We start from the raw sequence: 26,070 nt of genomic DNA on the forward strand, positions 1-26,070 counted from the left end.
AAGCACTTTCCATGACATGGTCATGTGACCTTGTCAATCATAAAATAGGTGGCAGTACAAAACAGCAAATGAAAAGAGCATGATGGAATTAGTAAGGTTGCCAATTTTGAGACTGTTATGGTGGTTTGAAAGGTTTGATTTGTATTGTCTCTATGGGTTTTGGGGTCGTTTTTCAAAAAAAAAAAAAAAAAAAAAAAAAAAAAAAAAAAAAAAAAAAAAAAAAAAACAATTTACAGGATTTGTATGCTAGATGCAGCAACTTTTTTCCATACAAATTTTCTTAATTCTTCAAACTTTCAAACCACTATAAAATATCATGCTTAACCATCGGCAGTCTCAAAATTGGCAACCTTACTACTTTCATTATGCTCTTTCCATTTCTGTCACCATTTGTACTACGACATATTTTTAATGATTGATAAGGTCACATGACCATGTCATGCAAAGGGCCTTAGTGATTAATAAGGAGAAATAAGACAAAAATTTCTCTTGGGAATTCAAGAGTCATTTACAAATTATCTAACCACTCTAAAGGTTGGTACACACAAAGGGACATGCCTTAGCGAAATGAAGCAGCCAAAAAATAATGTATGCTTCACTCAAGTGGACGTGTAGCAGGGACATGTTGGTGTGCGACATCCCTGTATATCATGCAAACTTTCAGCTCATGCAACACGAGTTGTCATGGTAACACCAACACATCCCCTTGTGTGAAATGTACATAATTTTGTCCCAACATGTCGCTGTCAACATGTCCAACCTTAATATAATTAATGTCAGAAACAAAATTGTGATTATGGTGATAAAGCTGACACAATTTATTCAACACAAATCTCATTCTTTCATTCATTCATTTGCAAGTGATTTGGCTATGAAAACTACTAAAAGTAGCTTAGTTTTGCACTCAGTTACTTTAAAGAAAATACACTGTATGTCTATGTTGCCGTTAAAATCTATTCTAACTGTTAAAGAAATCACAGACTGCTTATGATATCTACCACCAATCAAAAACTGAGATTGATTTCCATCAGTGACGGGTACTTTCTTGGTTCTTAAGGTCTGTTAGTTATAAGCAGTGTCTCCGGCAATCTGCCTTGGGCGGCCATAATGGTCTCCTGACTGAGAGGCTCCTTTATTGGACCCCATCTGGAGCCCAATCACATTCTGGCCCTCCTTGAGCTGCTCCTCTGTGAATTCACGCACATTTGCTTCAGCTTCTTTAGGACCCAGAGAAGGAACACTCAGGCCCTTAGCCCCAGCCTGTCAGAGATAAGATAAAGAAAGAAAAAAATTACTTAAGCTCTTCACAGATTATAAAACTACATCATTGTACAAGTTTATTTACTTTACCTTTTACTAACATACCAATTCTGAAGTTGAATGCCCAACTAACAATAATTATTCTGCTTTTTTTTTAAAAAAAAAACAGCATATTTTTTAATAAGTTTATCTTTAAGATTCCAGTTTAAGATTCAATTTTTTTATACCGACAGACCGTGTACAAGAACAATTTAATATATTCACACAATCTTCATGCACGTATATACAGCTGCGAAAATTCACACAATCTTCATGCACGTATATACAGCTGCGAAAAATGAATATGAAAGTGGACTTACCTTACCAAATGATTCAGTGATTGGTGAGGTGCTCTTAAGACTGCTAAGATGAAGTGTTTCTGATCACGTATACCATGACTGATAAGAGTGCCAGATGGAAAGCTTGTACAATTATGTGCTAAGTGTATTTCTTTAATTTAACTGTAATCTTCCTAGTTGAAATCTTGCTGAAAAACCTGCTCTGGCAAAAAACTACAAAACATCCTCTTTTCTTATTGTGTATTTTGCCTAATAATTGTGCTACCTATATCTGCCTTACTAGACTCAAAAATTTCCGCAACTGAACAGTGCTAGCAAAGGTCAAACCACAAGGAAATAAATTTGATATCAAATGTACATAGTACTTAGATGCTTAATTTACAATCATCACCTTTGCCTAAACAATCTGTACAAAATGCTTAATGCTGTAATTTAAAACCAATTAAAAAACTCATTAATAATTCATAAAGAAAATACAAAAGAAATTAATGTTTAATGAGTGTAATAATAAAAGTAATAATAAAGTAATAAAGTCACGGCTGAACTTTACGTCCAATTTTCTAGGCCAAAATAAGCCCATATCTAAATATTAGTGCAAGAATGAGTTGATCTACATTAGAAGATTTTTAAGCCGCTCAAGAAATTCGCAGTTCGTGTTTTATCAAGTCTAAAACACGAGGCGCATAAAACACTGCTGCTCATTTATTAAACATTACGAAAATACAATAAACTAACTCTCTATAGCAAGGTACACTGACCGTTCTACACGTTATTTGTCTGTTGGCTAAGTGAATGAACAATAATTCATAACATATTAAAAGGATGACAAACAGGTTTATGACATATTTGATAGCTATTCCAAATGTATCTTTATTGCTGAATATACTAAAAATGTAGAAATTTAATAACAACTTACAGTGAATATAAAATGAAATATAATAACATAATTTGCAATAACAATCTTCACAATAAATTTAGAATCAAAGATTGATTAAAGTATGCACGAAAAATTATCAAAAATCACAGTTTTATGGCATAATTCACACAAAGATCACCATAATTAATAAATGCTTGAAATTACGTTTTTAGTATGATTTCTGTTCAGTGGTGGTCAAGACAGTGATACTGTAACAAGCATGTATAAAAAACATGTTCGAGACATTGAATTGCAAAATATTTTATAACGGTTGATTAATTATTGGCTAGGCTTTATCATAAGGTGCCGTTCTTGAACAATTGAGATACACAAATAATTATTTTGACAATCAAAGTCCCCTAAAACCTCAATCTACTATGATTAAAACTGCAAATTGTTATCTTTCAGATATTTCTCATATCATCCATTCCACAAAGCTATTGATATGCAACAAAATGCTACAATAAAGACTAACTTTTGCTGAGTCAACAATTAAAATTTTAAATTACTAAATATGACAAACAGTGTAAGAAATAGCACAATAGAGCAATTGACAAATGTTTCCATGGTAACACTAAAGAAAAAATTAAGCCACATCAGTCCAATCCAAGTATTAAACTTTCTTTTTCGGTCAGAACTTATTTGTAGATGTCAATTCTCGCCACCTGTCTTGGGCGGTACGAGGCAGGAAACCATTGGGGCTTATTTGTACACGTTTGCACCAGCCACCTGCCTTGGACGTCCAAAATGGTCTCCTGACTGCGAGGCTCCTTTATTTGACCCCATCTGAAGCCCAATCACATTTTGTCCCTCCTTGAGCTGCTCCTCAGTGAACTCGCGCTTGTTTGCTGTAGCTTCTTTAGGTCCCAACTGGGGAATGCTTAAACCTTTTGCTGCAGCCTGTCCATAGTAGGTATATACATGATTGCATGAGTGAGTATGGGTATGAATGAAGTGGTTTGAAATTGTGTGACAAATTGGGGGGATTCATGTCACATAATTTCAAATGAAGTCTTCAAATAAATAATATCAAAATATCAAAATCAGGCAGAAAAACTTTAAAGTTATAAATTACAATAAGGGATAAAAGAACAAAAGAAAAAGTTTGTTTGGGTAACTCATTCAATAAATTTTCAAACCAGTTGATTTATTATAAATTGAAGACTTTTTGATTGATAAGTGGATAATATGGGGCGAGAGGAATGCTTAATGTATCAATTAACAAAGTAGAGGTCTCCGTCTCGTTGTTCAAAGACAAATTATTATTAATAAGCTATTATCCAGGGTAAGCATGACTTTGGATTTCAGTTTTGTATCTCTTAAAGGGAGGTAAGGTTGTCTGTTTATATTTTCAATCCTCCAGTTTAGACAAGAGATATTAAAGCCTTGTAAACCTTTAAGTAGAGGATTAGTGTTAATTGTCTTTCGAACAACCCTGCGCTATCCATTGCCTACTCATTATGCACTTCACTTACAGGCTAACTAAATACCAGTAATTTATTATCTGACTGAATGCCAGTAAGAGTGATACAGTCAACTCTCTCTTAACGGACACCTCTACAAGAGAGACACCTAGTGTTGGTCCCGTTCCTGCCTTTTTCAGTCATTTTACTCTATCTAAACTCCCTATAAGACGGACACCTCTCTTAAAGACAGACAGTTGGAGCCAGTCCCGATGGTGTCCATCTTAGAAAGAGTTGACTGTATGGAGTTCCCACCATCAATGAAGTGCCCTGTCCTTAATTAGGTGCCCACATAGAGTCATTAATATTATAAATATGGGGTTTCATTAAAGGCCATAAACCACAAAACCTGTTACAGCTGAGTTTACTCATTGTAATAAATGAAGATGTTGATTGGTGCCATGTAACACTTGCGTAGAGAGCGAAATGCTATATGGGTGATAACTTTAATGTAATGGATGCTTAAAAACTTAATGACAGTCCTGATTATGTATTTATTTCAAACATTCTTTTATTGAACTGAATTATTGTTGAAAAGTACACTATCTATTGATTTAATTTTGGCGATTAGAGTGGGACTACTCCAACCAAGGCCAGCTGTCATAATCTGGGCAAAATAGGGAATGAACACCTTATATGTTAACAGTAGATTTCCCACAAATTGTGGATCTTCTTGCAGCTGCATGGCTTGAAAACAAATATTTTAGAAAAAATCACCCCTTGAAGGTACAGTCGAAGCTCTCTTAACGGACACTCTCGTAAGCGGACAGCTCTACTTACGGCCACCTTGTTTGAAACCCCGTTTTAACTCCCATACAAACTCTGTATTTTTACATTCTCGTAAGTGGACATTCCCGTAACCGGCCACGGACACTTTCAGAGATTACGATTTAGACTTTTTCTTTGTTTTTAAGCTCCCGTAAGCGGACACCCGAAAGAAAATCCTACTAACAACCTCTGTATCTTGTTATTATAAATCAAATTCACATCGCCGTTTATGATAACGATTTTACAGTAATTACAGGACCACATTTCAGTGCTTGTTTTGTCGTCATCTACGTCCGTCCAGTTATTGTTAGCTGGGCAAGCTCCCGTAAGCGGCCATCTTTCCCCTACACCTCTAGTGGCCGCTTACGAGAACCATTCTCGTAAGCGGCCAGCTCCAGTTACAGACACTTTTTTCGCGTCCCGAGGGTGTCCGCTTACGAGAGCTTCGACTGTATATATGGTAACCTTACTTGTTTTAACATACAATCACTATAATTTGGTCGATTTGTGAAGAATTTGCTTGGGTGGCCTTGGTTGGAGTAGACACACTGTAATAAAAGAGGTTCCACACTTTGTAGGTATTAACTAAATACCATCATGTACAAACTGTAACAACAAATCTATACTATGCTTACCCTGCGTCCACATGCATGAAGCTGACAGATGACCTGAAATGGAAGAATGGAAACTTAAAAGTCTACCTTATATTTTAAAGGACTAGTTTAACACGTACCATTACTTATTCCACTGTCTGATCAGAACAAACTCACTTGAACGTGAATAAACATTTGCATTGCCAGAAAGAACAAAGCTACCGGCATTTATTTTAAAAAGAACTTTTTCAAGTCGACTGTGCTTAATTTTGTTTCTTTTTGGGGTGGTACTTAAATTTAACAAGTCAATATTAAATTTGACCGAGACAAATTTTTAGCAAGGACTAAATTTAGCGTTTTTTGCTCAACTCGCTAAAATTAGTAGCCGCTAACAATTATAGTTAAAGTAATCCCCAAATGGGGCTTTTCAGGGCCAATTAATGTGGTTAAATTAAGCTTTAAGGCCAAACATTAAAGCGCAGTTAATGGAGCGAGACGCTCGTGGCCCCTGCGGGGTCGTTAATGTTTATTTTGATTGTGTAATGTAACGCAATGAAACTGTACGCTTTTCTTGTCTCGAAAGGACAATGATTACAATGGCCGTTTAGATATAAATGTTGCAACACTGTCTAGCACAATTATATCGAAATGCATTTTGTATGGCTAGTCTTTTAAATATCTCTATTCATGTCTCGTTTAAGCCTGCATGAGATCCTTGCTTTCTATGGTACACTATTTGCCATTGGCCTAAATCCAGACAACTGTCTGGCTATAAAAGTTTATAGAATGAACTTTAGCATCATTCGCTAGTTGTATCGCTTGTGTTACTGTAACCTAGTTCGAAATTTGTAAATCCCACCCTCCCTCCCTTTGGAGGCTTCATTGTTGTTGTAATTAATTGAATAAACTGGGGTTCACCTCTTGCATGACGCTATCGGTTAAGTCTCGCAGCGACTTCCCCAAGCTTCGTTTTCGCTATTTTAGTGGCGCTTTTTTACGCTCTTATGCCTCTTCTTGTCCGATCCAGCACGTGCCGGCGGAGTCGGCTCGTAGTGCTGGGGAGATAAGTAAGGCTTGACAACTGTCTACACTCTAGCACGATGCTGACCGGAGGTCAGCTCGTAGTGCCGTTTAGAGTTAGACTTCTAGGGCGCATAAGCTTTTGGCCTTGCCGACTTGTCCGATCCAGCGCGGGTTTTACCGCTGGGGAGATAAGTTTGGCTTTTGGTCACGCAACGGAAGTTCGTCTGTCACGCCGATTGCGGAGCGGTGTTCCCCCCTTTACGCCATATACGGTGTGGTTTTGTGTCTGATTATTTTAAAGTAAAACTTCGTAGGAACTGTGACATTAACACTGAAACAAAAATTAATATAATACAATGAAAATAATAACTGGCAGGTCAGGCAGACCAGACTATTAATTTTATGCATTGCAATCAAATTCTGTTTACTTACCGCATACATATTTTGCTTTTCATACAAGTCAACAGTCTGGAATTGGTCTCCTTTTTCTACTCCTAGGTATTTTTCACAAAAAGTCAAGTACTTTTCAATATTCTCCATCTGAAAAAAAAAATTGTCAAAAATGTAAAGAAAAAAAATTGAAAATGTGTTGTTCCAGAAAATATCCATATAATTAAATGTACCTCTCCTATGGATGTGTTTTTTTGGTTTGAATCCCCAACCCCCCTGGAAACTCAGTTAAGTCCCATACTTTCCATTAACAATTTTGGTTTTTGAGCCCCCTCCCCCCTCAAATTTCCAATGACCACCCATGGGGTGGGTATGGATATTTTCTGGAACTGCACAATTTAGCCAAAACACAAGATAATTATAATGAATCATAATCAAGACAACAATTAAGTAGTTTTTTTAAAAAAAAAATTTTACTGTATCATATTTACGAATTTTTCAAATTCGTAATTATTATTATTATTATTATTATTATTATTATTATTTTATTATTATTATTATTATTATTATAGTATTCAGCTTTGCTCTAACACATACATTGCTGGGGCATATTCTATTTCCAACACCACACAACTAAACTTGCTCTATCTTGGATCATGGAGTTTAGATCCATTGAAAGAGAAAACATTTGATTCAAGTCAATCTGGAGGAGCACTGCATAGGTAAACCCCATCAGGCCTTATTAATCCTATTTCTCTCTATGAGACATTCCAGCAGGAAATCACAGTAGTTCGTATTCAACATTGTCAAGTCTAGGACATGTTTTCCTGAATATGACTACAGTGGAACCTCAATTTAACGAACCTCTATATAACAAAGTCCTCGGTATAACGAACGATTTTCTTCAGCCCGGCCAAAATTACAGTAAATGTATGGAACAGAACCTCGATATAACGAACCTCGATTTAACGAAATCCTCGTTATAACGAACACAATCCAGAAGCCCAAACGCAAAATATACCTCGATATAACGAATAAATGTCACCATGTAACGTAACATGAGTACGAATCAAACCAACAAAGATTGAATTTTTTTAATCCTGTATTAAACAAGAGGGCAACAGATCATTACAGCGCTAGCTGTATACATATACAAACTGTGACAAACACAAAAAACCTCAACAGATCGACTTTATCCTCTTTGAAGGCTTCTTGTGGAAAAGAAATACATAGATAGAATTCCTATAGTCGAATGCCTTTGTTTCTTCGTTTACCAACTACTTCCACCGATATTTGTCCTCTGTGCTTTAAAAATAAGTGGAAGACACGGCACAAGGCACACGGTCCCTGAAGCGTTTTGTTATCATGTTCATTTTGAGGAATTTCTTAAATGGAGAACGCATTAAGTAGGTTTGTTTGCCTGTTCAGGCTTTAGTACCGTAGCTATATACAGATCTGTACTGAGACAATAGCTTCGTATGGACATTAAAGAACGAATGTTTATTAGTAATTGATCAGATCCGGAAATGCTGGGCAGTGCAGTCCAGTGCAACATAACACCGTTGAAAATTAAATATTAACTATACCTCGATATAACGAATATTTTGGTTGTTTTTCCTAAAATTCATGAATTCGAGGTTTTCGATATAACGAACTCTTGATATAACGAACAAATTTCCCCAGTCCCTTGGCCCTTCGTTAAATCGAGGTTCCACTGTAACATGATTGCCTGAAGGCACTGCTTATAGAGGAAATTGGTGATCCATAATTTTGCTATTTGGCATCTTATAGTAAATTAGCACACCTTTTTGAATGGTTGGTTCATGGTGTTTGCTTTGATTTCGCAGCCGCAGCTATTGTTTGGGTCTGCTGTGCGTAGTGTGTTGGCCAGTCTGTGAGAAAAAAAAAACATTGTGAATTTAAATACAGGAAAACCTTATGTACGTCTGGGGTGCAGGAGGTCGTGGGTTCAAATCCCAGAGGAGACTATTTTTTCCTTTTTTTTAACCCGTAGCACTAACATGGTTTGTTTATTATATCACTCTGTAGGTATGCATTGCAGAATAATTTACATGTAAGCCATAAATAAATATATCAGAACATATAGACTGATTCAGGTATGAATGTACTTGTGCTGTTTCATCTGAAAAGCTTTTCCTTTTCTTGCAAACAAGCAGCCAAGCACTCGATTTTAGCCAACGCTCTGGTTTCTAGATAGATACATTGTTAATGAAGCTTATGTGAAACCCGATTTAATTTTAGAATGCTCCTTCATGTACGACGCTAGCTCGAAAGATAGACACGAAAGTCATCGATCGATTAATGATGATTAATGGCTCTCAATGTTCACTTTTTGGCGGTCGATTACTTAATTCTACACGCAATTGTCAGCCATATTTTGTTTCTTTGCTTCTGGTTTTTCTTGTAAATCCCTTTAAATTTAAAAGACCGCCTCTATACGGCTGCTTTTATACGGCCGCCTTGCTACACTCTTTCTACAAGTATATCTGCTGGTCAGCGGAGTTGCAATGAGAAGTTTACAGATGATGGACCAACCGACCAACCATGGCTACCCACTATACTCCTGAATAAATTCAGTCGTAAAAGGGGGTTTAAAATGAAAATTTTAGCCAAACAGGGTTCTTAAATTTTAGGTTCTTATATGCGGGTGTTTACTGTATTATAAGACAGTGTTTGAGCTTGCTCGCAAGAGTATTGAGTTGGATGACACACTACAAGAGCTAGACAGCTACACAGAGGTTGTCAGCTGCTTTTATTTCTGTTAATTTTTGACAAATTTCCTGAATTTATTCAAGACTCCCTTGTGAAATGCAATCACTTCTGCATGTAGTGTGTGCCATTTATTTTTATACAGTTGCAGTAAAATGAAGTTGTGTACTAAGAATAATTCATTATACTAACTCTATAAGGACTTTTCCATCAGCCAAGATTTCCTGGACATCATCAGCACCAGATTTATCACCAAAGACATTTCTCCCCAAGACAGCTTCAATCCACTCTCGGGCTGCTTTCTCTTCCTCTTCATTATACTTGGCATCTTTCTGTGATACAAACCACAAAGAATCAAATAGTAAATAGTTTAAAAATAGTGTTATTGTAGTCAAGAGATGACAAACCAGTAGTTTGCTGGTGGTTTGATGCTAAGAGAATTTCTTTTTTTTAAATTGTTTCTTTCAAGATGTTTCGACTAGTGCTTTAGCCTTCTTCAGATGAAATATAAAAGCTGTTACACATGATTTAAAAACAGCAACACATTCTTTTTGTAAATTGAAACATCATTTTTGCCTTTATAAAAACATGTTTAACAACTTTTAGATTTCAACACTGCTATTCTTATTAAATGACATGCAAATAAGTAGCTGTGTATTCTGTAATTAAGCCAGGGATGTAGCTAAGAAAACACTAAGCTAGCTCATCAACAAGCCCAGCCGGCTATAATAGCCTTGGCAGCTGTTAAAGTTTACCCAAGTCTCTGTTTTCATGTAAAATTTGAGCCGGATTTAAGTTCTATTTCAGCTGGTGAAATTAGCTGGCAGCTGCCCAGCTGGCCCTTAGACATCCCTGTTAAGGCTGAGACAGGTGCCCTCAGAGGGGTACTCAAAGTATACATGACAGGGGGGGGGGACCCGACGGAGCTTCATATTGCAAACCCAAAAAAAGACAAGACTTAATACCTCAATATTGATTTATTCAATTAAGCAGAACTTTCTAATGCATGATTACGGTTTGCATCAATCAGCTTATGAAATTGGTATGTCCGTTAATGTCTCTTTGTCCTCCCTTCTGCTCCACATTTACAGTGAGTCATGAGTCATAGAGAAAACAGGAAAAGGAAAACAAGATTACAAATGTACATTGTATTGTCTTCTTAATATAAACAGTTTTTCCAGAACACATGCCGCTGAAAAAAAGTTTGAATGAATATTTTTCTGATCCACTGATCCCAATGAAAACCCGAAACGAAAATTTGAGCACTCGGAGATAAGACCCAAAAAAATAATACCGAAAAAAATATGTGACAGCTCCCTTGACCCAAAAAAATACTGAGCAGGTAAATTTTCAACCCAAAAAAATACATCGGATCCCCCAGCCCGTCATGTATACTTTGAGTACCGCCCCCCTTCCCCCCTGGGCAGGTTCCCTTCTCCTTTTACTCCCTTTCTCTTCTCTCCCATTTGATTGTCAGTCGCAGCCCAGGGTCAGGAGATTTGCCTTTGACCCCTCAAATGTGGTAACCAACTTTATAACAAGTGCGTTGATCGTCAATTTTCGCTACACACGCTTCCAGAAAGGTAGGTTGATTTTGATTTTTTGAACAATATTTATCTGTCATTTTAAATGCTATTTAGTCAAAAAATGCACATTTATGAACATTTTATAGTTTTCAGAGCACACTTGAATTAAATACGTTTATTATATTTAGAGAAATCAAAGACATCTCTGACCTTTTTATTGTTGATTGACAATTACAGAAACGGGTCACTGACCTTAAGCTTTGTGGTGGGAGTTGTATTTTTAGAGATATCATTGTGTTTATAAGAACTAAAGTTGGTAAGACTTTTGATAAAAAATACTTGTTAGTTTTAGAATTTTTCTGCTTCTGGGCATAACATAATAATAACCCAAAAGTTCAAGTTTACTCACACTGGCCTAAACATCGGCTTTGCCACTTGCTTCAGTGTTCCAAACATGTGTAAAATATTTAAATTATATGCTCGTACGAAAAAGCAACAGAACTTGAAACGCCGGTGCCGCCATCTTAAAATAGGCGGAGAAAGACTGGGATGAAAAGATTAGAACCCAGTGTCTCGCAGCCGTTTTTAGTGTCGTCACGCAACGTTCCTCGGTGACGACACTAAGAACGGCTGCGGTTCCCAACTTAGAAAATTCGAAAATTGACCTTCCATTCTTCTAGAATTGTTACATTCACAAGACGTCTGACTTCCTGCCTTGTAATTATTTCAATTCTGTCAATAGCGTGACCCGACAGACAATTGAGTTCTATCGAGGGGTTTTAAATATTAAATAAAAAAAACTTCATTATTAAAAAATCAGACTTGTTGCCTGAAGAGAATTTTTTTATGTGTTTCTAAAACATGTTTCACTGTTTAAATGAAAAGTGTAAGCAAACAAAAGGGATAACAGTTTCTTTGTTTCGCTTTTCTACATGCTTGAGTAGATTTAGGGAAAACAAGACGGCTTAATTGAATAGTCTGCACTTCAAGTTTACGCCAATTTAAAAATCTGTTTCTAGCATGGAGCTCCATTTTAGCCAAAAATTTGACTGAACATGGTAGCGACAAAAAGATGACTAACAAGAATGATTTGCAGCTAAAACCGAAAAGAAACGGGCAAATTCTGCTAAAATAACGGCTCCAGATGATACCCGGACTCAGGCTGAGTACTGAACCTTGGGCAAACGAAAAATAATAACTGAGACCTCTGAACTAAGTCGATTCTTCAAAACCATGTATAAAAAGCTGTAACAAAGCTATAATAAACAAGCCATTGACTGAGCTAGCCAACAAAGGCGCAAAGCAGCATGTACTTTAAATCGGGAGTTGGCCATGTTGGTTCTCGGGGCTGGGTGCTGGTTCCCCATGCTATTTTCTAAGCGCAATAGACCCCCATTTCAGTTTAACTCTTACCTTGCGTGCTAACTCTGCTGAGAGTCCATGTCCTCTAGGTCTTGCAGCCATGATGTTTAGTTCACGAGGAGAAACACAAGGGAACGGGTGAAGTTACTACTATGATCGACAAAATAAAAGTGTCTCAAACAACAGAGACGGCCCTTGATAATGCAGCGCCCCAGAATTCTAGCTATTTGGGCGGGGCACTTGAGTCATGACATAAAGTTTCATTTGCTACGATAAAAGGAATGGATGTTTCAAAGATTTCAGTTTTGCTAAATGAAACATTTCGATTAAACTTTGCATTCTTGACCAGAAATCGTTACTATTAACAGTGTTAAAGACAAGAATTCTGGAAGGTTCTCAGAATTTTCTCTTTTTTTGGCAGAATGAGAAGGGCGACTTAGTATGTGTGACATTTTTTTTTTGAAACCACTTGAACGTCTCTGTCCATTGAATTGTCATTCTCACCTAAATATGATGAAATACACTTTTGCTGAACAAAAGCGAAACCAAAACGTATAAATGAACTTGGGTAAAGTCGTCTAAAATACTAGACTAGACTGAACTGAAGTCATGATAAAAACTCGGAGTATTGCAAAGGTATTTAAATCACTAGCGAGATCCCAGATGGTTACTTAATGTCCATAAATGGAAATTTAAAGTTTACAGTTTTCAAATTGATTTGAAGAATGATGGGTCTTAATATGTCTCCGCAAAGTCGACACATGTTAAGATAATTATTAAATCAAGTTAGCAGAATGAACAAATTTTAATTCTAGAAAGCTCTATGTTATTTCATTTTTTAGATGCAAAATTTTTCAAATACACGAAATATGGCGCAATATATTGGTTGTCCGATGTGAAGGAATTTTTAAATAATTCGTGATAAAATTCCAGCCTGACAACAAGAATCGGTATTGATAAAATGCGTAAACTACAGTGACACCTTCTTTAAAATTGATGTTATCAATATGTCACTACAGCTATCTATCTCAGCAAAACTTTTCGACACTTCTCAAAACGTACATTCTGACTCTTACAATATCGATTTTTGTGTCACCATATACTCTTTTCCAATCTTTTTTCATCTGCAGATTTTTAAGAATTTTCCCTGTTATGCGAATGGTAATCTTGACTATTGACAGGTCATATCTTTTGCGGGTATTTGATAGTTCAGACTATTAGAGCAGATGTCAAAATAAGCAAATGTCCATTCAATTTGATTTGACCACCAATTTCACGCAAGAATTATTTCCTTTTTTGGCGCTGGTACGGAAAATACACTGCCCTGCTTCTAGATTCTTTACCTTTAATTTAATATGCGTTTCCGAGTTTAAGGTGTAACTAACCCTCCTACGTTTTATGGCGTAATAAAATCTCCTGGTTTTCCCTATCCAAGGGATCCCCGCGTTTCAACCGCCGACTTTTCGTGGGGCACGACCGCGCATGGATGGGTACTAACTACTGACGTCATTAATTTTCAGCTCTCTGCAAACACGTATATATCCGACGTATTCGGGTCATGGGCTACAGATTGATACAGATGTCTGCATCGTGAATTACTTTTTAGTTACACAAAATTACAATACAGTGCAATCCCCTGACTCGTCCCCAGTCGTCTCTTATGCGAAAATTGCAAGACGCGAAGGAAAAAGACGACTGGGGACGAGTCAGGTGCAATCCCGATTTTTCGAACCTCCAAGGGAAACGAAAATTGGTTCGAAAAATCGGGGGGTGGGGGGGGGAATTAGTGTTCAACCGGCGCGACTGAGGGAGACGACTTTTGTTTCGAGTTATCGGGAGGTTCGAAAAAACGTGATTTCACTGTAGATATACAACCGCCGTCAAAATGAACCTAAATGCCAGGTCTCTTCCATGGCATGCAAAGACTGCAAATACGCTGCAACTGACATGATATATTGGCACTAGCTAGCAGGTCTAATGGGGCAGACAAAATGTGCATACTAACGAAATAAGAACTAATATAAAAATAGCTTTGAGGTTTCACGCTTTCTATACCTGGATGCTTGAAAGACCGAGGTCACACTCTTGAACCTCAGGAGAAACAGAGATAAAATGTAATGCTATTCTGCTATTCTTCCGTTCATATCTATTTATATGATCGTGCTACATATTTTTCTTTTTTTGGTGACCTATCTTGAAAATGTCCCTGTTCTATGAGAACTTGATAAGTGAGGGCACACTTTTCCCTTTACCTATATAGTGGTTCTGAGAAATTCACTGCTCTATGAAAAGGGTACAACAAGGTGCTTTTGAAATGAGAAAATGTGAAAACAGCTTCATGTTTTTATTTTTTTCTTACACTCTGTCACTATCTCACACTCTGATAAATATTTTTATGTACTACAATTTCCGAACGACAAACTATGTACAATCATTTACTATCACAAACGCTATCTTACACTGTAATTCACAATATAAAAATAAATTATGGAAGACTAATGCTATCTAGACATTAACGTCAGTGAGAAGGGATCATCTGGCAGAAACTTTGTTTGCTCTGAAAGAAAAAGAAAAAAGAAAACATGAAAAAATTAACTCTTTCACCCCAACATGCAGTGATAAATTTCTGGAGGCAAGGCAGCGAAGACCATATTTTGAGTTTTATTCCAAATTGAACTTAGTCTAACTAGCAGAATGAGCAAGAATGACATAATCAATATCTTCACGAATTTTTTCAGTAGAAGAAATCTTGTAACACATTTTTGGATTCAAATGTTATTTAGATACTTTTGTTGCAGTGAAATTGCATGAAAATGCTTAGAAATCTTACCAAACTTCAAAGGGAAATTAGCAAATTTTCTTAATAAAAAGCAGCATTTTGGATTTTTTGGAGCAACTTTTGAGCAACGTTTCGGGAAACTTCGAGCAACTTGAGGACAGTCCTTTGTTTCACCGCACATATCACTTTACATAACAAGTGATTTCACATAACAGTTGTAGCACAGATGTAATTTCTTTTACCTGACATCACGACCTTAAATGATAGATGATTATTACCACTGACCTGTTTGATATTCTGAGCCTGCACTTGTGGCAATCTCTTTCCAGTCATATAGATATCTGAATAAGATATGAACGACCATTAGTTGATAATATGATGTCACACTGCATAGTAAAATAAGCAAAGCCTAAAACCTCAAAAATTTGTCAGAACACTAACTTCAGAGAATATAGGCCATTCAAATTGACAACATTCAGTTGTGAGCTTCTAAAGGATTGAGATTTAATATCGATTCAATAGACTGAATAGACCTTTTTTGCTTCGTTTGTTTGTTGTCCCATTTCAGACCACGTTATTTTAACCTTTGGATTGATCTCTTTCTTATTTAAACAAATACACGTGGAAATGAATGAATAATTTCCCGACAACGGAACAATTCTCTGGAGAACAACATGTGATCTGAAATGGGGAATTTACAGAGGTCTATTGCACACAATGACAAAACCCCTAATTTATCAACTTTCGATCCTATTCTTATCAATTTTGTTTGACAACAACAAAAAAATAACGACTGTCGATATTGTAAGGAGAAATAGAATCCTGATCAACATACTGGTCAAAATTCAGTCCGTTAGTCCACTCCAGAAGTTCATCCACTTCCCAATCTTCCACAGCATCCTGTCCGCGGGTGTCTGTGATAGTGAGCATTCCTTCAGCTACAGACTGCACAACTTGTTCAGTCTCTACATCACCTCCATGCCGTGCCTTCAACATGCCCTCTTTGTACCTGAGAGAGTGCAAATAGGATAAGTACAGTTACTTCATGTGACTTTTACAATAGACCAATAACTTTAGAGACCCTGAGCTTTGATAGCTACAGTCTCTAATGTTTTTTGGAGCTTGAAAAATACTTGAATCCCAGCTTGCCCTTCAGACAAGCAGCAGCTCAAGTTTGATTGCCTGGGGTAGTTTTACTATTGTCTCAGTTTACTTTTTGTGATTTAGCATTGACTTGAATGGGTACATTGGGCAAGTATTAAAGCATAAAAAAGATACTTGTCAAACAGGAAAATCTACTTGTCAGAGATGCCAGACAGCACTTTTGTTAAGGGGTTCAGTGCCATTTTAACTTTATTTTGTGAATTTAAGTTGGCACTAAGCTGTGTCTGCTGTCTTTTATGTGAATCATCAAGGTGTTTTTTTTTTTGCAATGAACTGCAAATTAAAAATGAATGAAACGAATACCCAAGAAGAAGCAAAAAAACAGCACTTACATCTTTTTCATCCACTCCACTTTTTTCCTTTTCCGCTTCTTTTCAACGTCTTGCTTTCTGACGACCTACATGTAGAAGGAGTGAAGTTAACAGCCACTGACTAATAATAGTCAGTGGCTGACCTGCTGTTTCCTAGCAGGTTCTTTTTAAAAAGCTTGGTGCAAGCTTACTGAAAGCCTCTATCCCTCTGGAACATCTATTTTCATTTGCCTTAGTTTATTAATACTCCTATTCAGACCGGTCTTTTTTGGACCTTCTCAGATCGGGATGGTTTGTTGGGTCTGTCGTCCGCTAAGCCCCTAAACCCCTATGTAACTTCCAGAATATTTAAGCAATCACTATGAAACTTATAGGATGTATTGTACGTCCGAAACTCTTTCTTTTGGTATACGTCACGTGGGATGGTTGACGTCACATCACGTGACAATTACATCATGATGTCAAAACAGCCGCCATCTTGGATCCGCCATCTTGGATTTCAAAATTTTTCCAAAATGCCAGAAAACCACCCAAAATCATTGCAAAGTACTCAAAATGAATAAAAATGTGCTTAAAAGCCGTAAAAATGTAAAAATAATGCCATTTTATAGTTGATCTTTTATTAACAGCGAAAAACGCAAAATTACAAATTTGGGAAAACATGCCTGTCAAAATGCCGTTGCCATGGTGATGTCAAGTTCCTGACACATCATCCAACTCCTACCTATTTGGTTGCCAGATAATTCTTGTTTAGGAAAAACTCAGAATTTAGTTTGGCAGCGTTTGGTTAAATTCTTAAAAAAGTTATAACATTGTTCAAAGTCAGCGCGGGCCTCAAAAGCCCCCCCCGGTCTGAATAGGGTTAATACTACCTACACAGTTTCTTTCTTTTTTAGTGCAGAATTGCACTATTGTGATGGTTTGTTGAGGGCTGTCATCCGCTAAACCCATAAACCCCTCGAAAAGAAAACCCCTTCGTTCAAGGCCCCTAAATAGCGCTATTTGTGTGTAAACTTTAATAGTCAATTAATTAATTAATATCAATTAATTAATTATTCCTTGTGAAGGAGGTGGGGGTGGGGAGCACCTGAACGTACCCCTAGGTAAAACCTGGAGCACATCTACGTTACTTTCATATGAAGATCTCAAAGGTATATATTTGTTTCAGAAAACCCTTTGCTTTCCTTGTGGTACTACTCGACGTTCTAGGGCAACGTACTTTACGCTAAACGCATGCGCAGTTTAGTCTACGTTTTTTGCTGGAACTCGTGAACATCGCTTGTATTGCGTGTTTGTGGTGGGACTCCTGCAGACTTGGGGTGAAAACCGCAAATTAATTAAATTAGATTTTTAGACTTTCACAGCACTTTCGTAATTAGGAATGCAAAAACTTGCACCAGGATTTTCGGCGTGAAACTCCTGATAACCAGGAAACAAATACTCTACATCTACATCTACATCTACATTTATTGAGTTGATAACATCGTTTAAGACATCACATCGACTATAAGAGTACAAAATAACAAAAACAAAATGTACATGTATAAATAAGATATAAAAATACTCTAGCTGTACTGCGTTTTAAAAAACCTTTCGAAAGAGATGTTTTTAAACTAGATTTGCTCTTTACTTTTTGAGAAACGTCTTTCGTGCAGTTTAAACCGCAACTTAATTAAATTAAAGTGAAACAATTGGCTTTATTATTGAAAGGAAGACAAATGCCATCGATGTCGCCGTGAAACCAAAAAAAGAGACAAACGAACAAAGGGTCACGTTACCGCATTTCCAAGGAAAACAACAAAAGTATCTTGTTACAAACGAACAGAAGTATCGTGTTACGTTTGCAAAGATTATTAGCGTAACAAAAACCCGGAAAGGAATATAAGTGGTGTTTCAACATCTAATTGCAAGTAAAATAAGGCAAATAAACACGAACATCAAACAATACTTTTAATTGTCGACTCCATTGCATTCTGCACTGTCCTTTGAGTCTCTGAGTTTATTCTAGAGGCATATGAATTATTGTTCCAAGACATAGTGGGATAGCTCATGTGAACTCTTGTGATGGTCACATGGGTGGGGTCCCAAGGGGTCAGGTAGCAGCTCTCGCATAGTCTCACATAGAACAAACAACTGAAAAGAAACAATGCCTCTTGCCCCCAAAACAATAGCAACTACCACACTAGAGTACCAGCAGAATTACAAGCTTACAAGAGCTGCTACACTTCTGGTCCCCTGGGGCTTAACGGGGGACATGCAGCCCAATGGGGTATGGTTTTCAGGCTTTTAAATTTATACGAACTTTAGCCGCAATCTGAATTTTTGCAAATTCTTCCTTATTGCTGATTTATGTTGATTTCTGCATTGATGCTAAGCTTAACCCTATTCAGACCAGGCTATTTTTGGACCTTCTTTGACCGGGGCAGGGTCTAGACAGGGTATCAAAAATTGGCATTTTGTCTTAAACAGGGTAGGAAAATCAGGGGTTCCTGTCTTAAACAGGGTAGGAAAATCAGGGGGTTTCCTGTCTTAAACAGGGTCAGGGTTTAGAAGGTCCGGCTGCACCTCCCTACCTGAGATTATGTCAAGTACCCTCTCCCCCCCCCCCCAACCCAGGACTGGTCCCAATGCTAAGGACTTAAGTTCTAAAGACTTACAGACAAGACCTCCTTCAGCCCCTCTAAAATTAAATGGAAACCCTGATGCACCATTACCTTATTATGGCTGAAGAACTCTTTTTTCAGCGTTGACTCATAAACAACAGGATCTTGATCAATTCTTTTCATCACTCTGTCAGAGACCAGCCTCCAACCATTGTTTTCCCATCTTTGATACCAACCTGATCTGTCATCTGAAAAAACAGCAACAAAAGACTTAGTTTTATTTCTCCATTCAGAAAAGATTTTGTTGTCGTCGATTGACAGTTGAACACATTAGGATGGTTTCCACCGAACATTCAAGCAATACAGGCAAAAATAAAGTTACCAAAGAGATCTCATAGCATGGCAACAGTTTGAGCACAGCTAACAAAAACCTACCAAAACTTTAGCTCTCAAGCTGACCCCACCAGAGAAAAATGTATTTGAAATTATCTACCGGTATGTTTCAGTTAAAACGGATGTTTTACGCCAGTTTGAAACAAATGGCACACGTTTTAACATTTTTAGGAGGTTTCACTTTAATTTTCTCGAGAACGCTTTAGAGTTTTATCACGGGGTCACTAAGACAAATGAATTTCAGTGAGATGTTTCAAATAGTATATAAAATGTTACAACTATAAGTAGATTTTTGGTACTTAGTTTTTGCACTCATTGCTTGAACCTTCAGCGGAATCCATCTTAATTCTATAGGCTTGCGATGAGTGCAAAGATCTTCACTCCAGCTGTCTGCTTTTCTGTGCACAGCGCATTTTTTACATTCAGTAGATAATTAAGTGTCCATTAAATTAAAATTGTAAAATTACTTCTCTAGTGACTTGCAAGAAAGCTAGCAAACAAGCAAGCACACAAGCAACTCTCTGAATTCATCATTTCTCAATCTTTTATATTAGGCAAATGAAAGCGCTCACCTCCATCCATTTTCTGCCCTTTGTTGTGTACATATTCCTCGGGAAGTAGTTTATTAGAAGCTTTGGTGTAATCTCTTGGAGCATTTGCACACATGTCGACAATGTTGTGGTGAGTGAAAATCTTGTAGTAGATATTGGGAGGAAATTTTTCCTAATAATCATTGAAATAAAGTATGAAATAAGCCAAGAATGAAAAACGTAACGAGAAAGAATAAAATAAAATTAACGATTTCTGATTTTATTTTGCACCAAATTTAAATTCCTAGTTTTATGACCTGGCTCCCACAAATATCCTTCTGTAGCTCAGTGGTGAAGGGTCTAATCAGTATGCGCAAGTTTATAGGTTATTTGACTCCTGATGGTAAAGTGACTCAATTTTTTTCAAGTAACCAACAAACAGCTCAATTTGTTAAAAATGTTTTTTTCCTGGCTTGCTTGTACAAAAAAGAACAATTTTAAACTCTGATCACATCCAAAACAAGCACGAAATGATACATATGACTTAAATAATTCTCATTATTGACTGAAACACTAATTATATTTTGATACTTCTAAAAATTTGTATTGAAGGTTCTAAACTGTTCACAGTCCCCTATTTTTCCGTGAAGTCGTAGAGATCGATCGTTCAGTCCGACGGGCCGCCATCTTGGTTTACGAACGCAGCCCCGCCACCCATGGGATTTTTGCACTCTCCCCAGTTTTTGCTCGCGTTTGTAAACCAAGATGGCGGCCCGTCGGACTGAATGATCGATCTCTACGACTTCACGGAAAAATAGGGGACTGTGAACAGTCTATGAAGGTTCCAGTTACTGGTTGGTAATAAGAATTTATATAGGTCTCTTAAGAATCAGAATAGAATCACATTCAATGTACACTTACTCCTGCCAGCCTGAACTTAATGTGCACTCCAGCTGCTGCATCTAAAAGTTCAGCCTTGTAAAAATATAAAAAAATGTACAAATAAATATAAATGTAAAAATTATGCAAAAACGGAATTCAAAGTATTTCAATCAAATGACCCCAAGCTCACAACTTGAAATGTGCTCAGGCGTGACTCTGACTTACCTTCAAGCGGAGTTGTGTTACAAAGATGCAATTTGCAAGGGTTTTTGTTTCAAAAGGTATAAAATTTTATATTTTGTGAATGAAATCGGACATTTACCAGGATGAAAGCAAATTGGTAAGAGCTACTATCAAACACACTTTAGGTAAAAGCTCAAAGTGATGGGAGCTTTTGAAGGGAATTTATAGTCGCAGTTAATTTTAATACTTCAGATATGATCTCGCCACTATAACCTTATTATAGGAAATTAACGCGTCATGAAATTAACGTGAATTTCAAACATTCGCGTTAATTTAAGTCGCGTTAATTTTTGTTAACGTTAATTTCCGCACCGTTAATTAAGTGGAGCGTTAATTTCCATGACGTTAATTTCCATTATTTGGGCCCCAATTTCTCGTTACAGTCCAGACGTTCTTGACTCCAAGAAAAAAAGCATTATTTTAACTGCCACTATTATTGATACTGCTCCGATACTGCGAAGAACGCTCAAAGTGGGAAAAGTACCACGAACATTATTTTCGTTTAAGATTATATGCCTACAAGTGTTGAAATAAACTTGTTCCTGTTATGTACGTCGGGTTAATTTCCTTCATTTTGAAATGTTACCCCCTCTTTCAGGTTAATTTCTTTTATTGGGAAGTAATTTTTCCTTTAATTCGCGTTAATTTAAGTCGCGTTAATTTCAAATACCTTAATAAACCCAAGCGTTAATTTCCTATAATAAGGTATGCTTCCACAGGAAACAAACACTTGGTTACAGGAATTACGAGAAACATCTGCAATCAATTTGAATCAACATGCACGTTTGTGGCTACGATGAAGAAAAATATAAAAAACAGAACCAGACGAAATTTTATACACAGGCTGCTGACGTTATCCCCGGTAGTAATAATAAGTGATGTCCACTGTCCTACACTAACCTCTCTTGGATTGATACATTTTAGCATTGAGGACGGGTCTCCGCGACATTTAAAGTTGATTAGATCTCTGTAATATCTGTACACTTGGACATCCTGGAGATCAAAGGACCAATAAAATTAATAATCATTTTCTAATAGCTATAGCTAGTTGAATGACTCCTATTTAGCAATTCAGTAGAACCTAATTTGTCTAGGAGTGAAAAGCCAGAGAGGGGCAGCTGAGTTGAGTAATGCTCATAGAAATTGAGGGTGTATCTTAATTATAAGGCAAAAACATCAAACCAAATGTCATTGTCATCTCAACTATACATGAAGTGAAATTAATGATGTGATCCTCGCAGTGTGTAAGCAATTTAACCAACTACATGTTTAAGCCTGAAAAAATTTCAAGGCGACAACAGGATTTGGACCTATGACCTCTGCAATATGTCCACGACACCAGTGCATTGCTCCATCAACTGAGATATGAGGCCTTGATACATTGGAAGCAGGTCAATATAGACAGGGGCGAAATGTGTATTGGGGGCTTTAATCTTTTTTATTTAAGTTTCTAAGCAATTTCAATTACATCGGTTTTTTATAGGTATATATATAAATACATTATTGTTGTAATACTATGATAACTATTTATGTAAAGCACATTAGATCATATATGCATTGATTTTGCGCTATAGAAATAATAAGTTAATAGTTTCAATATTGTAGGTTCTAATGTCCGGCATGAAAGACATTTAGTTGGTAGAGCAATGCAGAGGTATCGCGGAGGTCATGGGTTTAAATTCGCTTGTAGCCTTGAATTTTTTTTTCAGATTAAAAAATGCAATTGCATAAATTGCTTACAGACTGCGAGGATCACATCATTTTGCTGACTAGATCGAGAATTGATCATGTTGCAAGTTGTGAGAACATCGCTATTCGGTCCCAGACCTCATTTCTATCCCCCTCTGATTTCATCATTAATCCACAGTTCAAATATTATATATCTTTCATATATTCACTATGTCATGTACATGTAGTGTTGAGAAAAACATTATCTCACAATGTGTTGCCGCCAAGATCTCTGAATAATCTTTGCTGCCTCCTCTCTGTCTGTGACTCTTTTCCTCTCGGAAGCATCTGTGTCAGTGGTGCCAGCTGTGTCTCCACGTTGCTGAACGACGCCTGCTGTTGATACACCTCCATCTGTAGTCGGAGGGGGTGGTCTGGGCATGGCTGGTCTAAGTAACACTGAGCGCCACCATTCTTGGATGAGCACAGCACAGAATTCTGTATAAGTCATCACATTACACGATGGGCCTTGCTGCGCCACAGCAATTTCACAATATTCTTTGTACTTTCTCTTTGTTCTGGACAAAGCACTGTCAGGAATTTGTTCTCCCTGTGTCAATTTTAAAAGCAAAACAAGTTCAGGGGTAGGATGATTACGGAGTCAAGAACAAATTAAATTAACTTTGTTTTACGAGGGTTGCACATAACAGTTTTTGGACTGGCAAACATGTGGCCCTCGAATTCCCGATCGAATTGGAATTAAGAAGTTTTGTGGAGGGAGGAAAACCAGAGAACCCAGAAAAAAACCCTCAGAGCAAGGATGAGAACCAGCAACAAACTCAACCACATATGACGCCAGGTCCGGGAATCGAACCCGGGCCACATTGGTGGGAAGCGAGCGCTCTCACCACTGTCCTATCCCCGCTCCCCAGGTATCAGACAGCTATGTGGTTTCTACAAAACCTTGTAAAAACAGATGTTTCCTACAGTTTACTGATATTCAAACAATTTATTATTTGATAAATAATTTAAATTACCGGTGATAAATCATAAATAAATATCATAATCAAGAAATGAATTTTAAATAAACAAATAAATAAATAGTTATAGTACACTCAACAAAATTACTGCATTCTGATTGGATGAGAGCAGTAACACACACATCTTGCCTAATTTAACTTCATGATTGTTTGTGTGCAAGATCTGAGTCTCACCTTCAAAGAATGTAAAGGTTGTGGTGTGGTGTGGGGCGCCATGGGAGTAACTGTCCTTACATCACTAAGCCGTGATGGGCTTTGCAAGAATCTGCTGCCAAGAGCTGTGGACATGACACTAGCACTTGGATGAAGAATTCCAAACAGCTTACATCTGCCATGAGAATTATTTGTTACTAAATGTTGAAGAGATAATGTGCACTATGATTGGTAAGTTCAAGTTAATTATTAAAGCTCCATAACATATGCCCTATATCATGCAGGCTTTATCAAGTAATAATGCATGCAGCTTTCCACAAGGTAGAACTTGTCAATGCACTTGGTTGGACTAACTGTTCCTCTTTAGTTAGTCATTAAACTGGTACTTTTTTTAAGGTGAGTGTTCAGAAATCTTTCCATCAATTTACAGAAAATTGGATCTAAGGATTAAACAACTAACCTTGTGTAATAACCTCTCCATATACGCTGAATTTCAATGCCTGCAGCAGTTTTCACTTCCTGCTCATCTGTACCTCTTTCAATTGTTTTCTGATTCACAATGTAATAATTAAAGAAATATTAATTAATATTTAATTTTAATATATAATTAAAAGATAATAATTAAAGAAAATTACTAATACATTACGGTGTACTTTTTGGTAAAAATTTCCTCATCACTGAATGGTTATACCATTTTAGGGAAATTTGGTCACCCGCCATGGTTTGTGTTTTGGTGAGATACTGTCAAGCCAAAATATGCTTGTGGTGGGAACAAACAAGCCTGATTTGTCACCATAGCATACCAAAAAGGTATAATAATCTGCAATCATCATCATCATTATCATCATCATTACAACTATCATTATCATTAATTGTTATTATTATTACAAGCAGTAGTGACACAGGTAGAAAGAAAGTAATCAATTTGTGGATAATTTTTAGGTGTCCAATTACAGCAATCCAATTACACTAATTGGATAGCTCTTAAATTCAACATCCACATAATTGTGCTCTCATAACTAATCACATTATAACAAATAAGTGTGTGAGAACCAAATAAAAGCAAGAATTTTGTTACTGAGGATCAGTAAGGTTTAGACACATTTCCCTAGTAACACACACATAGCAAGTAAGTAGAAAATAAGTTGCATACACTGCACAACTAATTGAAGTCAAATCTTGGCCTTTTTATGCATTAAAATCAGCCTAGGTGCAGAGCTCTGAACATCTAGTAGTGAAGCCAAACGAAGGATTTAACCTTCTGGTACTACTCACAGCTAAAAAATCTTTTACCTGTACGCTTCAATATGTATGTACCATGTTGTTCTCTAGGGCTCATAACTTTATATCATTTCAAACTTGACTGATGAACTTACCCGTCTCTCTGCTTTTGTGGCGAGAGCAAACTTTAAGTCTTTTACAGTAGCCCCTGCAATGAATTGGTTGAAAGCGATCCCAATCAGTTATCGAATGTATCTAACACCAAATTTTCACTTACAGTCAACTTTATATGCTGACAAGAAACACGTAGGTCTTGTTGTTGTGACTCCTTACTTTAAAACATTAATATTTAAAAGATTCTTTCATAATTTATTAAGCAAATAACGGGGTAAAATTGTCGGCATGCACACAAACAAATAAGCTTAGACTTAGGCTCACCTGGCAAATCTACATCGTCAAGAATCCGGCGGGCCTCCTCGTGGCTCAACATAGTGGCCATATTTAATTCCTACTACTTAACGTCACTGACTACACATTTTTGGGCATTATTTTCAGTTTTTGTAGGGTAATCTACTCTAATTTCCTACCAAAAGTTGTCAAATTCGACGCAAATAATCGATTCCCAGACGTAGCAACAGAACAACCGCTGACTGTATATAGTGCGGGCGAAATTTTTTTAAACTGTCCAGGGTAGACTCCAGGGTAGAGTAAGTA

The 26,070-nt window shown here is 36.9% G+C and overlaps 2 protein-coding genes across 3 annotated transcripts; both read right to left on the reverse strand.

Moving 5' to 3' along the window:
* Positions 1-794: 794 nt before the first annotated feature.
* LOC144656130 (myophilin-like) lies at positions 795-12,578 on the reverse strand. Of its 2 annotated transcripts, none has more exons than XM_078516361.1 (6): positions 12,421-12,578; positions 9,674-9,813; positions 8,556-8,643; positions 6,794-6,901; positions 5,381-5,413; positions 795-1,260 (listed from the first exon to the last, which is right to left on the reverse strand). In XM_078516361.1, the coding sequence occupies exons 1-6, from the start codon at positions 12,469-12,471 to the stop codon at positions 1,063-1,065; spliced, it is 618 nt and encodes a 205-aa protein (XP_078372487.1). In that variant the 5' UTR covers positions 12,472-12,578; the 3' UTR covers positions 795-1,062. The 2 variants fall into 2 exon arrangements, with proteins under 2 accessions (XP_078372487.1, XP_078372488.1); XM_078516362.1 differs by lacking the exon at positions 795-1,260 and adding an exon at positions 2,433-3,414.
* Positions 12,579-14,698: 2,120 nt separating this feature from the next.
* On the reverse strand, positions 14,699-25,978 carry LOC144656124 (protein MFI-like). The gene is made up of 13 exons (XM_078516355.1): positions 25,795-25,978; positions 25,512-25,564; positions 24,596-24,684; positions 24,157-24,310; positions 23,214-23,552; positions 22,175-22,267; positions 21,071-21,124; positions 20,192-20,342; positions 19,338-19,474; positions 16,645-16,709; positions 15,984-16,157; positions 15,434-15,489; positions 14,699-14,926 (listed from the first exon to the last, which is right to left on the reverse strand). The coding sequence occupies exons 1-13, from the start codon at positions 25,853-25,855 to the stop codon at positions 14,871-14,873; spliced, it is 1,482 nt and encodes a 493-aa protein (XP_078372481.1). The 5' UTR covers positions 25,856-25,978; the 3' UTR covers positions 14,699-14,870.
* Between the last annotated feature and the right edge of the window lie 92 nt (positions 25,979-26,070).

This window comes from Oculina patagonica, chromosome 6 (assembly GCF_052425735.1).
Source record: "Oculina patagonica isolate OP01 chromosome 6, crgOcupat, whole genome shotgun sequence".
Classification (NCBI taxonomy): Eukaryota; Metazoa; Cnidaria; class Anthozoa; order Scleractinia; family Oculinidae; genus Oculina; species Oculina patagonica.